The sequence below is a fragment of the Cyanistes caeruleus genome, chromosome 16, assembly GCF_971803275.1.
Source record: "Cyanistes caeruleus chromosome 16, bCyaCae1.hap1.1, whole genome shotgun sequence".
NCBI classification, from domain to species: domain Eukaryota; kingdom Metazoa; phylum Chordata; class Aves; order Passeriformes; family Paridae; genus Cyanistes; species Cyanistes caeruleus.
The window spans coordinates 10,812,755-10,825,041 of NC_141716.1; the positions used below are offsets into that span (position 1 = coordinate 10,812,755).

The following is a 12,287-nucleotide window of genomic DNA, read 5'->3' on the forward strand; positions in this document are numbered from 1 at the left end:
CACCTCTGAGCCTCCACCTGGTGCTGCTGCCCTCACTGCAAGGATGGAGGCGGTGGGCAGGAATGCTGCTTTAGTGCCCAGAAAGTACTTATTTGCAAATATTTTTTCATCTCCTTTTCCTTCCTCTTTATTCAAGTCAAAGGCTTAAGCTAAATTCATGGAAAGGCACAGAATCTGTCCCTGTAATACCCATGAAGCACGGACCCTCGGGCTCCTGGCAGCTGCAGAGCAGACCCTGGCTGAGAACCACCCTGCCTGCACCTTGCCTAGTCCTGAGCCCATTTCTGCCTCTTATGGAGCGGAGCATCCCACCAGGAACAGACCAAAATCCCCACAGGAGCTTTGCTGCAGTGGTGTGGGGTGAAATTTCCATTTTTCTGGAATATTTGCTGTGCGTCAGTGTGAGCTGCACAGCTGTGCTCTGTGCTGCTGCGTCACCAAAAATCCGTCCTCTGCTGCAGCTGCCACTTCCAGCTCATGGGCTGCTCCCTCCTTCTTGTCTCCTGGCAAGGGATCATTTCAGTCCTGCTCCAGTGCCTGTACATTATCCTGGATGAAAGAAGAAAGGCCCCTCTGCAGAGGTCTGGTCTGGTTTTCTGGGGTTGATGCTGAGACCCCCAGGGCTGGTTGGACTCCTCTGGTTCCTCTGGACAAGAAATTGCTGCTTGCCTGGTGGTGTGAACAATAAGTATTACTCTTTCTCAGCTCTGTTAATCTGAAGTGCTGACAGGAAAGCTTTTCAGGTCAGAGTATTTGAGAAACTCTATAGAAATGCTGCATTTGGGCTGTAATTACTGAGTGCTGTCCCCGTGACTGGCTCTGCAGTGTGAGGTATCGAGGGTTTTTATGGGCACCCCTGCAAGATAAAGACACTGTGATGAGCTGCTCTCTGAGCCTTGTAAGAAATAGGCAGGTTCTCTATTGCTTGTGCTGAGCACAGGTAACTGCATTTCCTTGCACCCTGCTCCTGCAGAACCTGGAGGTTCTGCCCCATGCCAGGTTCCCCTCTGGCCACAGAGGGCTGGGCACCCACACCCTCCCTGTGCTACAGTGAATTTTGCCAGCATTGTGCACTGCACTGCTCACACTGGCATGGAGGGATGAAAGGGAATGGGGTGTGTGGAGCCTTCCTGCAAAAAGAGGTTTTGTCTTTTTCTTCTTTTTTCTTTTTTTTTTTGGCTTCCTTTGCTAGAAGCAGGACTCTGCCCACACTGCAGAGAGGCAGCTGAGGTGAGTGCAGCCCCCAGTCCTTGCTCAAGCACCAGGATCCCCTCAGCTGGCAGTGGGCATGCAGGGGACTCACAGGCAGCAGCACGAGGGGTTTTCTATCTCCTCCCCAGCAGCAGAGGAAGTGTTGCTGTGGGCTGAGCTCTCCTTCCCTTTGCATCAAGCTGTGACATCCTCACTTTGCCCTTTGGCTTTCCTTAGGACACAGCAGCAGCTTCACCTGGAGCTTTCTGGGCTCAGGTTGTGACTGTATCCTTTCCATGGAGTTCATTTTTGGTGTCTAGAACCCAAACTGATTGATGATATCTGCACACACAGGTTGCACATCCAAATCCTGCTGCTGGAAACAGCCCCCTCCATGTGTGAGGCTCCACAAATTGGTGTGGGAGTCAGGTCCAGAGACCCAGCTCCAGTCCCTGGCTTAGGTGAACCTGGTTTCTGTCACTCCAAAACACTGACAGAGGTCCTGTTAAAGGAAGATACACAAACCTTGCCTTGTCATCCTTGGCTGAGCTGTCAGGCATATTTCAAAGCAGGATTTGGGGTTTCCCAAATTGCTCCTCCTGGCTTTTGGAGAGAGCTGGGAGATGTTTGCAGGAGATGTGAGTGACTGTGTGTTGCTGACCTGCTTTTGTCTGAAATGGACAGATGGGGGATGGAGCAGGCTGAGATGGAGCCCTCCTGACAAGAAACACCCCAAGGCAAGCTGGCTGCCAGTCCTCTGCCCTGAGAGGCCCTTCCCACAGCATGCACAGATTAAACACAATTAAGAAATAAAAGCACTAAAAGAATAAGGAAAAATATAGATTATATAAAAAGTCTCCAGCACTGAGGCATCATCTGACCACAGGGAGAAATCTCCTGTACAGAGCAGTCACTGTTTATTGCAGCCCCTACAACTGCAGCAGAAGAGCTTTATATTTGAAAGTTGATATTAAAAAGCTTGGCACCTATGAAACGTGCACCTTCCTTTGCTAGTCCATTGTCAGTTCCTGTGAAATACAAGATCATGTACATATATGAATATTTAATTTGACAGTGATGAAGCTTTATATATTAAGTCAATGTTAGGCTCGTGGGAACAATACTACAGAGTAGTGAGATGAGAATTTGGTACCCAGTGGCTACCACTTAATTTTGGTGTGAAGCATGAAGACAAACAATGAGTTAAATTTAATTCCAACCTTTTGAAAGTGGTTTTGGGTATGTGTTGTGCTCAAATTGAAAATTAATTTTTAGTTTATAGGTGGTAATGATTTATCAAGGCTCTTCCCTCTGGGAAACAGAAATCATAGCAATTCATGTACTAATTTTATCCCAAATTACAGATCAGAAGTTATTTATTTTGCAAATAGTGAGGTTAAATCAAGAAACTTTTCTTTTTTTAATGTGGTAATTTTTTTTATCACAATCCACATTGATGTAAAATGATGATATTTCCAACCCTTAATATGTGTGGTCTTTTTTTTTATGAGTCAGTAATTTAGGCAGCCATTTTGTGTTCAGTAAAAAAAAATGAAACCAAGAGGGGACATCCACTGCAGGCTTCTCCTGAGGACTCTGCCTTTGGATTTGACTCTGTTATGGCTATTTTATTGCAGAGATCTGTCAGTGTGGCTGCTGCTTTGTCTTGAACATGGGGCTGTGGATTCAGCCACAACAGCCAGAGCACAAACCCAGCAGCAGCTTGTGTGATTCTACAGCCAGAGTTTTCACTTGGTGCTTTTTGCTCTGACGAGAGCTGAACACACTCAGGAGGGAGAGCCCAAGGCTTGGGACATTGCAGCAGCCTGGGCCCCCTCCCCTCTCCTCCCAAACCCACTCGCCGTGCACCTCGTCCTGACACCGATGCCTTTCCCTTCCCTACCCTCCCCAAATTCCCAGAGCTATTAACTGGGTCACGGGAGCTGCTCCCAGTCCAGCAGTTTATCTAATTGCCTTTTTATAGTATAACGTGCAACTCTTCATTATCCTGTCAGGGCTGCCTGGCGGGGAGGGGGGATGAGGAGGCAGAGCTGGGATGAAGGCGCTGCTGTGCAGCCTCTCCAGCCTCTCTGTGCAGCATTGCTGCTGCTGCAGGGGTGCCTTGGGCCTGCCCATAAACCCAGGAGCTGCTTTTGGCAACGGCTGCAGGAAGGTGGAATGACTTCCATGTCCTGGGGTCACCTCCTGAGGTGCACATGTACCTGCCCAGAGGGGTGGCTGCTGCTCCAGGAGCGCCTGGGCTGACCCAGGTGGGTTCTGTTCTTTGGGCAGATGTCACCATGGGATTTTCTTGGCTGTTTGGGCAGAAGGTGCCCCTCAGCCTTCCTGTCTGTGTTGGAGGTGCCCTGTAGCAGGTTAGGGGGTGTGGGGAAATACGGTGGCATAGGCCAGGAGTCTGAGCAGGAATCAGGGGGTTGCACAGCTGCCTTTGGACACCCACTCTTTTCCTGAGTGTTACAGGGGAGGGTGAAGGTGAACATTCAGGATTTACACACTCCCTTTTTCATGTGGTCACAATTTGCAGTCTAGAGTGTTTGTAGCAGCTCACAGCCCCCCAAAGCCCTTGAGAATCAGATCCTGCCTGAGCAGTGAACTAGCAGTGATGCCCACCCTTCCCCAAATATCTGCACCCTTGTGCCACTGGCACCGCTCTGTGCTGCCCTGGAGAGGGCTGGTGGTGAGGGATTTAGAAAGATAACACACCCAAGATTTGCCCTCCTGGCTTGCTTTAAATGATTTTTGAGCACAAATAGCTCTTTTCCCTCAGTTTAATAACCAGAAGACCCAGCCACAACCCTCGCAAGCCTGGTGTGGAGAGATAAGGCAGAGCTGCTCCTCCAGCTCGGATGTGCCTGGGGAGGATGCTGGGGTCAGGACGAGCTGCTCCCCGCAGGAGCAGGGCTGCACACCCCTAGGGCTGCTCGAGGGGCCCGGGAGACCCTCGGCCCGCCCCGGGGAGCGGCTGCAGAGAAAAGCAGACAGTGCCAGAGCCCCCCGGCTCCAGCGCTGGCAGAGGGGAGGCTGCGGCTCGTTCGCGGGTTCGCTCTCGCCTTTTATCTTCGGCTGAAACCATTTGCAGCCCAAACGCCCCCCTGAGAGCCGCTAACCTTTGCATAAGGTTTGGCATCGTTATCCTGCTTGGGTTAATTGGGAGTTAGGGAGAGCCCAGGAGCGACGCGGCTGCCTCCATCCATCCGTCCGTCCGTCCGTCCGTCCGTCCGTCCGTCCACCCGCACCTCCAGCCTTCCCCGACACGCTGAGGGCAGCGATAGGGAGAGAAGCAGAGGTAAATGCCCCGACCCTCCTCTCCATCTCTCCGGGTTTTCCTCTCTTCCTCTTTCTGTGCCCCGTAGCCCTTCCCCCCGCTCCAGTTTTTGTGCTTTCTGCCCGATTTCAGTCGTCGGTAGTGGTTCGGGGGGAGAGGGGAGAAAGTCTTTCTATTTTTCCAGCCGCTGCTGCAGAAAATCTTTTTCTCCCTCTCCTGGAGCGGGGCAGGAGCGAGCCGGTGTCCCGGCGGCAGCAGAGGGAGCCCGGGGGTGTTCCCAGCCGGGCAGGGGGCGGCGGGGGCGGTTCCGAGGTCCCGGCAGTGCCGGGAGGGGAGGCGGCTGCGGGCTCAGCTCCCCGTGCTAAAACCGGGGGGACACCGCGGCATCCCTGATCCTGCATCCCTGCTCCTGCTTCCCTGCTCCAGCATCCCTGCTCCAGCATCCCTGCTCCAGCATCCCCGCTCCTGCATCCCCGCTCCTGCATCCCTGCTCCTGCATCCCTGCTCCGGCATCCCTGCTCCAGCATCCCTGCTCCTGCATCCCTGCTCCTGCATCCCCGCTCCTGCATCCCTGCTCCTGCATCCCCGCTCCTGCATCCCTGATCCTGCATCCCTGATCCTGCATCCCTGCTCCTGCATCCCTGCTCCGGCATCCCTGCTCCGGCATCCCTGCTCCTGCATCCCCGCTCCAGCATCCCTGCTCCGGCATCCCTGATCCTGCATCCCTGCTCCAGCATCCCTGCTCCTGCATCCCTGCTCCGGCATCCCTGCTCCTGCATCCCTGCTCCGGCATCCCTGATCCTGCATCCCTGTTCCTGCATCCCTCGGAGCCCCCGCACCCTGACCTCCTCGGCATCCTCGGCATCCCCCACAGCTTCTCGCTGACCTCGGAGTCCCACGAGGCTCGGCAGCCCCGGCTCTGCGGGCTCTCAGCTCCAGGGGTCCCCGAGCAAGGAGGGGGCACAGGGAAAAGAGACCCCCGAGCCCAGGGGACATCCCCGGCCGGAGGAACGGCCCTCGCAGGGCAGCAGTGCCCCGGGACATTCTCCCGGCACCTGGACTTATCCTTATTTTCAAGCTCCCTGTGGCTTGCTTTTTTTCTTTTTTTCCTTTTTTTCCTTTTTTTCCTTTTTTTCCTTTTTTTTTTTTTTTTTTTTCTTGTCTTGGTTGGAGTTTTTGCTTTATTGGTTGTTTTGGGGGAATTTTGCTTGGGATTTTTTTGTTTTGTTTTGTTTTGTTTTGTGTTGTGTTTTTTTGTTTTTGTTCTGTTTTTGGTTTATTTTTGGTTTGGTTTGGTTTAGTTTGATTTTGGTTTGGTATGGGTTTTTTTCTCTGTTATTTGTTTTTTCTTGGTTGGTTGATTTTCTGTCGGTCTGGTTTTTTGTTCCGTTTTTGTTTGTTGTTTATGGGGTTTTTTTTTTAAATATTATTGCCTATTTTGGTTAGGATTTTTTTTCCTCTAAGAGATGCCTCCCGAGCACCACATGTCCATGACATTCTGGATGCTGAACGAAGAGCCAAAAACCCATTTCCTCCACCCTTGGCGTGATCATGGAAAGATTTGGGCTGGAAGGGACCTTAAAGGTCAGCTGGGTGGCTCCTGTGGAACCCCCTGCACTCCCTGGCATCGAGGGCTGCTGGCCGGGGTGCCGTGAGATGCCCTGGGACCATTTCGGGTCTCCCAGCCCGTTCGGGGGTGCAGGAGCAGGGACAGGGGTGCGTCAGGGCTATTTGAGGAAATAATCACGCACCAGACAGAGGTTTGGATGCATTTTCGTTCTTTCTTCCCTGATGCCTCCTGCAGCCTCCAGAAACAGAGCTCCTTCACGTCTTCCTTCATAACGAGCTTGTCTTAAGACGAATAAAAAAAATAATAAAAAGAAATAAAAAGAAAAAAAAAATAAAAAATAAATAATAAATAAAATAAATAATAAAAAGAAAAAGAAATGGTTGGGTTAATCCCTCTCGGTGTCCATAGCTCTGGTTTTCCCGGGCTGTGAAGAGGCAGCCGAGGGCAGCGGTGACGGCCCCAGCTTTGCAATTTCACCCCTTAAATCCCAACCCTTCAAAACGCTGCTAAACCCGGGGCGAAGCCGTGCCCCGCTCGGCTTTCTCGACCTATCTGTGCACTGACTTGTAATAATTCCCACGCAAGGCAAGGATGCGCCACGCTGACTCGCCCTCCTCCTCCGCTGCCATCAAAAATCCCATTTTCGGGGGGCCGCCTGTAGAAACATCTCGCTCATCCCCGCGCCGGGAGCAGCGGCCTCAGGGGGGATATTTTAGGGATTTTTTCTGATTTTTTTTTTGCACCCTTCAGCCTCTATGAACCTAATTTATTTTTACATTGTGGCTGGGGAAAATAATAAAAAGGTATTTAAGGAGGTTATTTAAGGTTTTTTCCCCAGGAATTGGGTTTTTCCCTCCCTCCATCTCTGTTCTGTACCGCATCCCACCTGCAACCGCAGCTTGGGCGCTCCCTCCCTGCTCCCTCAACAGCGATACTAGGAAATAATTTAGTGGTGCCTTTTCCTCCCATCTGTAGTAAAATAATGTTTTGGGTTTTTTTTTTTTTCCCTTCCAAAACAGCGAAGGAAACAGAAATTCCTCCCTCCCCCCACCTTTCAAAGAACATAAATATATATAATTTTTTTTTTTTTTAAACAACGATTTAAAGGCTCTCCCGCCGCAGAGGGGACGTGCTTTCCCACACACCGGCCCCGAATGCCATCGCTCCCCCTGCCACTCTCCACCCGTCTGTGTCACAGCACAGGACCGGGATTTCCCGTTGTCGGCTGTGTTGGCCGCTCACCTCGGAAAAATTGAAAATAAATTAAAAATCGGAAGGCTTTCAACTTCCAAACGAACATAAACTCTTGGAAACGAACCGAAAATACGGCTATTCTGTTTAAAGGAAGGAGAAGCTCAGTGTTGGCTGGTGGGACCGGGAGCTGTGCACGGAGCATCCCCCGGTGCCGGTGCCCCGCTGGGGCCGGGCGGTGCCGCTGCGGTACCGATTCGGTGCCACCCGGCTGCGGGCCCCAAACGAGATCCGCGGCCTTTGTCCCGCCGGTTTTGGAGCTCAGTGGTCGCAGGAATCGTTAGAGACAGCTGGGCCCCCGCTCCCCGTGCCCGGGTGGCCGCGCACCGCTGTGTCCCCTGGCCAGGGGCCGCTTCCCAGGCCGCCCCCGCCTCCGAAGGGGCCGCGCGTTTTGGGGGACAGAGAAAAGAAAAAGAAGGGGGTGCGAGGAGGAAGATCCCGTTAAGAACCTGTCGAAAGCCGCCCGTCCGCCTCTTCAGCGGGGCTCTTGTGTTTCTCCGTGGGGAAGGGGCTGGCGGCCGGGGGCCTGCGGGCGGGTGCGGGGCAGGGAGCGCAGCGCAGCGAGGGATGCGGAGCCGGGCGGGGGGGGTGATCCCGGGCTGCGGCGCTGCTGGCGGGGCCCGGCGGGCGTGGGTGGGGAGGGGGGGGAGTGCGGGGGGCTGGGCTTGGCCGGGGAGGCTGGTACCTCCCCCAGAAATGCAGCAATTCTCTCCCCTCTCCTCTTCTCTCCGCGAGGTGGGCGCACTGCGATGGAGACGCGGCGCGCTCTGCCAGGGGCTTGCTCTGCCCGTCTGGTGACATCCGCCGGCTGCTGACAGCCCCCATCCCGCCCGACTCGCCCCCCGATCCCGCCGCGGGGCTCGGCGGAGCGGCCGGAGCGGGCGGCGGGGCGTGCGGGCCCGCTCCCCCCGCAGCGGTGTCATGCCCCTGGGCATCCCGGCCGGGAGCCGCCCGCACTGCGCCGGGACGAGGAGGTAGCGGCTCGGAGCAGCTCCCCGCAGCCGCCCCTCGCCGGGCGATCAAGTCCCGTCCACCGGCTCGCCGCCCGCCCGCCCCGTCGGGTCTCTTCATCCCCGAGGGTCCGCGAGCCGCGGAGTCACCAGAGCCGCCGCCATGGCCACCCTCCTCCGCAGCAAGCTCTCCAACGTGGCCACCTCGGTGTCGCACAAATCCCAGGCGAAGATGAGCGGCATGTTCGCCAGGATGGGCTTCCAGGCGGCCACCGATGAGGAGGCGGTGGGCTTCGCCCACTGCGACGACCTGGACATGGAGCATCGGCAAGGGCTGCAGATGGACATCCTCAAGTCCGAGGGCAGCGAGGAGGGCGGCGAGCCGCCCCTGGAGGGGGACATCCACTACCAGCGGGACGGCACAGGGCCCCTGCCGCCCAGCGCCTCCAAGGAGGCCTGCTCCGAGCTCTCCGGGCAGGGCAAGCCCAAGATCACGGCATGGGAGGCGGGATGGAATGTCACCAACGCCATCCAGGTACGGCCGTCCCGCGGGGCACCGGGCAGCGCTCCCTGATCCCGGTCCTGTTCCCTGCTCTGAGTCTCGGCCAGCAGCCCTGGGCTGGTGGCAAACCGGCTTCGGGGAAAAGAGGGAAAAGGGAATAAAAGGGGGGAAAAAAGAAAAATATGTGAAAGATAGAGGAGAATAATAGGGCAGGGGAAAGGAAAGAAAAGGGAAAACGGATTTTTTAAAAAAAAGGAAGCTAAAACCCCCCCAGCACAGCTTTCTGCTTTTCCCTTCCTCACCCACGAACAGGGCACAGTGCCAGGGAGGGGCCCAGGCCCCAGCCCTGTCACGCTGCAGCTTCTGACCCCATCAGGCTGCCCCAGCAGGGGTCACGGGCAGGGAGGAACAGGGGCCTGGGGTGACTGGGCTGGTGGTGGGGCTGCACTGGGCTGGGCCCAGTCTGGCCCCTCCAGATGTCCCCAGCTGTGGAGGTCTTGGCGCGCTGACAGGGGCTGGGGACAGCGAGGGTAGAGAGTAAAGCCCGGGCACCCAAACCTCTCTGGCCTGTTGTGGGTGCTCGGGGGCGCGCTGACGCGGGCGTGACCGTGGGGGTGGCACGTCACAGGGACAGGGGGGTGCGTCACCGCGCGTGGCCGCGGCTGCGTGGCGTGACTGCGTGACCGCCCGCGCGGGTGCGATGTGCGTGGGCACACGGAGAGCACGCGCGTGACCGCCGTGCTGCGGCCGCGCGCTCGGCCGCGGGCCTGGGCCCCGCGGAGATCCAGCAACACGGTTTCCATTTTGTCTCTTTCTAGGGGATGTTTGTTCTGGGCCTGCCCTATGCCATCCTTCACGGTGGATACCTAGGACTCTTTTTAATAATTTTCGCTGCAGTGGTTTGCTGCTACACTGGGAAAATCCTTATTGCCTGTCTTTACGAAGAGAATGAGGATGGGGAGATAGTCAGGGTGAGAGACTCCTACGTGGACATCGCGAACGCGTGCTGCGCGCCCCGCTTCCCCACCCTCGGGGGCAGAATTGTCAACGTGGCTCAGATCATTGAACTGGTCATGACCTGCATCCTCTATGTGGTGGTCAGTGGGAACCTGATGTACAACAGCTTCCCCAACCTGCCCGTCTCCCAGAAGTCGTGGTCCATCATTGCCACGGCAGTGCTCCTGCCTTGTGCGTTCTTGAAGAACCTCAAGGCAGTCTCCAAGTTCAGCTTGCTCTGCACATTAGCCCACTTTGTCATCAACATCCTGGTGATCGCCTACTGCCTCTCCAGGGCGCGCGACTGGGCCTGGGACAAAGTCAAGTTTTACATTGATGTCAAGAAGTTCCCCATCTCCATTGGCATCATTGTTTTCAGCTACACCTCCCAGATCTTTCTGCCTTCCTTGGAGGGGAACATGCAGAACCCCAAGGAGTTTCATTGCATGATGAACTGGACTCACATAGCAGCTTGCATCCTTAAGGGACTCTTTGCCTTGGTCGCCTACCTGACCTGGGCTGATGAGACCAAGGAGGTCATTACAGACAACTTGCCATCCACCATTAGGGCAGTAGTCAACATATTCTTGGTGGCCAAAGCCTTGCTCTCGTACCCCTTGCCGTTCTTTGCAGCTGTAGAAGTCCTGGAGCGGTCCCTTTTCCAAGATGGAAACAGGGCTTTCTTCCCCAACTGCTATGGGGGTGACGGGCGGCTCAAATCCTGGGGGCTCACCCTCAGATGTGCCCTGGTAGTTTTCACCCTGCTCATGGCTATTTACGTCCCCCATTTTGCCCTCTTGATGGGTCTTACTGGGAGCCTCACAGGTGCAGGGCTCTGTTTCCTGCTCCCCAGTCTCTTCCACCTCAAACTCTTGTGGAGGAAGCTCTTGTGGCACCATGTCTTCTTTGATGTTGCCATTTTCGTTATAGGTGGTATCTGCAGCATCTCTGGGTTCATCCACTCTTTAGAAGGCCTCATAGAGGCTTTCAGAACCAATGCTGAAGACTAAGGAGGGGCCAGAGTCGGGTGCAGGAAAAGAATCGCATCGAACATCCGCATAGCCAAATAATTCTGCATCCCTTTAATGGAAAGAGTCATTATTTTCGTTACGTGCATCCAACAAATTCTATGTCATAGAATCTGCAAACTAAGGAAAGTAAGAAGAGATGAAAGTGCTCGCCCTGGTGTCTTTTTAAATAAGCTCAGATTTAAATCTATTTTTTTGTTATTTAGATTTTTTTGAAGGAAATTATCTGGTGCCCCACCCCTATCTCCTCACTCGTTGCCTGAAGCTTGGCCCCCCACAAACGGCCTGTTGGGAAACAGTCACAGTTTTCAACACTCCTCACAGATATGCAATTCCGTGTTTCAGGAGCTGAAACACAGGTGCCGATCCCATGGGATTGGGTCGCTGTGCTCACAGACAGGAAGGAAACCCGCCGTGGGCGCCGGGAGCAGGGAGCTTTGTTTTAACCCTTTGAGAGATGGATGTAGATGAGACCCAGATTGTACAACCAGCCCAACAAGCCCAAGCAGCGTCTGACGACCGGTGATGCCGCTTAGCTGCAATGTTTACGCCGTGGTCACGTAGATGTCAGGACTGCCTGATTCTTCCATCCGAATCCACGCCGAGGAATGGCGCTTCCCATCGAATACAAACGTGTTGCCTCTGGTCGAAATCACAGCCCTGGAGTCCACTTCTCGGTGACTTATGTTTCATTTCGTTTTAACAATTGTTATTTCTAAATTATGAAAAGCTAAAAAAAAAAAAAAAAAAAAAAAAAAGTATTATAATATATGGTTGGATTTGATGTCGTTCGGGATTACAGGAACAAAACTACGACACAATTCATTCTGTGCAATCTACCAGATCCGTGGAGCTGTTTCCAATGTACGTGTGGTGTCATTGTGGTAAATAAGATGAAAAATGTATATCAGAAAAAAAAAAAAATCTATCTTTAACATATAATGTGGTACATAAATATATCGAACAATAAAGAGAAAACATAGATGATGAGGCTGGCCTGGTTCGTGGGGGGCTTGGAGGAGCAGGGCAGGGGCAGAGGGAGGTTCATCCTCCCCGTGTCGGGGCTACAACACATCCTCGGGCTAAGGGGAGGCAGCGCTGGGTATCCAGCTGGCATTCAGCTGTTTGAGAGAGGTAGGACACATTTTTTGGGAAGCAGCCGTCTTACAGCTGGGGGTGGCAGGGCTGATTTCACCCCCTCCTCACAGTTTTGCTTTCTCCCGTAGTGCTCAGACTCCAGGGACGGGAGTTTGCTGATGAACCCCGTGGTTTTTGTTCTTGTGAAAGAGGGGAAAAAAAATCCCCTCACAAACAAACAAAGGGGGAGAAATCAACGAAATAAAGGGCTGGGTGTATCCCTGGCTTGATCTAAACTCACCAAACCCTGCCCACGGGTGTGGAGCGTCGGGCTGATCCCCCCTGCGAGCAAAGCCGCCACCGGGGGGGGGAGATCAGCCCCACACTCCAATCGTGTGACCGAAAATTCCTCGATTTAAAAAACCACAACACCTAA

At 54.2% G+C, this 12,287-nt stretch overlaps 1 protein-coding gene and 1 long non-coding RNA gene across 3 annotated transcripts; one reads left to right on the forward strand and one right to left on the reverse strand.

The window, feature by feature from the left end:
- Positions 1-1,178: 1,178 nt before the first annotated feature.
- On the reverse strand, positions 1,179-7,825 carry LOC111938270 (uncharacterized). 2 transcript variants are annotated; one of them, XR_015277116.1, is made up of 3 exons: positions 7,748-7,825; positions 6,229-6,328; positions 1,179-4,468 (listed from the first exon to the last, which is right to left on the reverse strand). It is a non-coding gene; the product is annotated as an uncharacterized LOC111938270 (long non-coding RNA). The 2 variants fall into 2 exon arrangements; XR_002868909.2 differs by having other exon boundaries at positions 7,366-7,825.
- Positions 7,826-8,017: 192 nt separating this feature from the next.
- SLC32A1 (solute carrier family 32 member 1) lies at positions 8,018-11,764 on the forward strand. Its single transcript, XM_023940174.2, has 2 exons — positions 8,018-8,783; positions 9,569-11,764. Exons 1-2 carry the CDS (start codon positions 8,412-8,414, stop codon positions 10,754-10,756), a joined length of 1,560 nt encoding a protein of 519 aa, XP_023795942.1. The 5' UTR covers positions 8,018-8,411; the 3' UTR covers positions 10,757-11,764.
- The last annotated feature ends 523 nt before the right edge of the window (positions 11,765-12,287 follow it).

Bases quoted from the DNA above. Each gene is read 5' to 3' on its own strand.
- SLC32A1 (XM_023940174.2), top strand. From the start codon at position 8,412: ATGGCCACCCTCCTCCGCAGCAAGCTCTCCAACGTGGCCACCTCGGTG. The intron at 8,784-9,568 runs GTACGGCCGTCC...GTCTCTTTCTAG, and splicing joins ATGTCACCAACGCCATCCAG to GGGATGTTTGTTCTGGGCCT.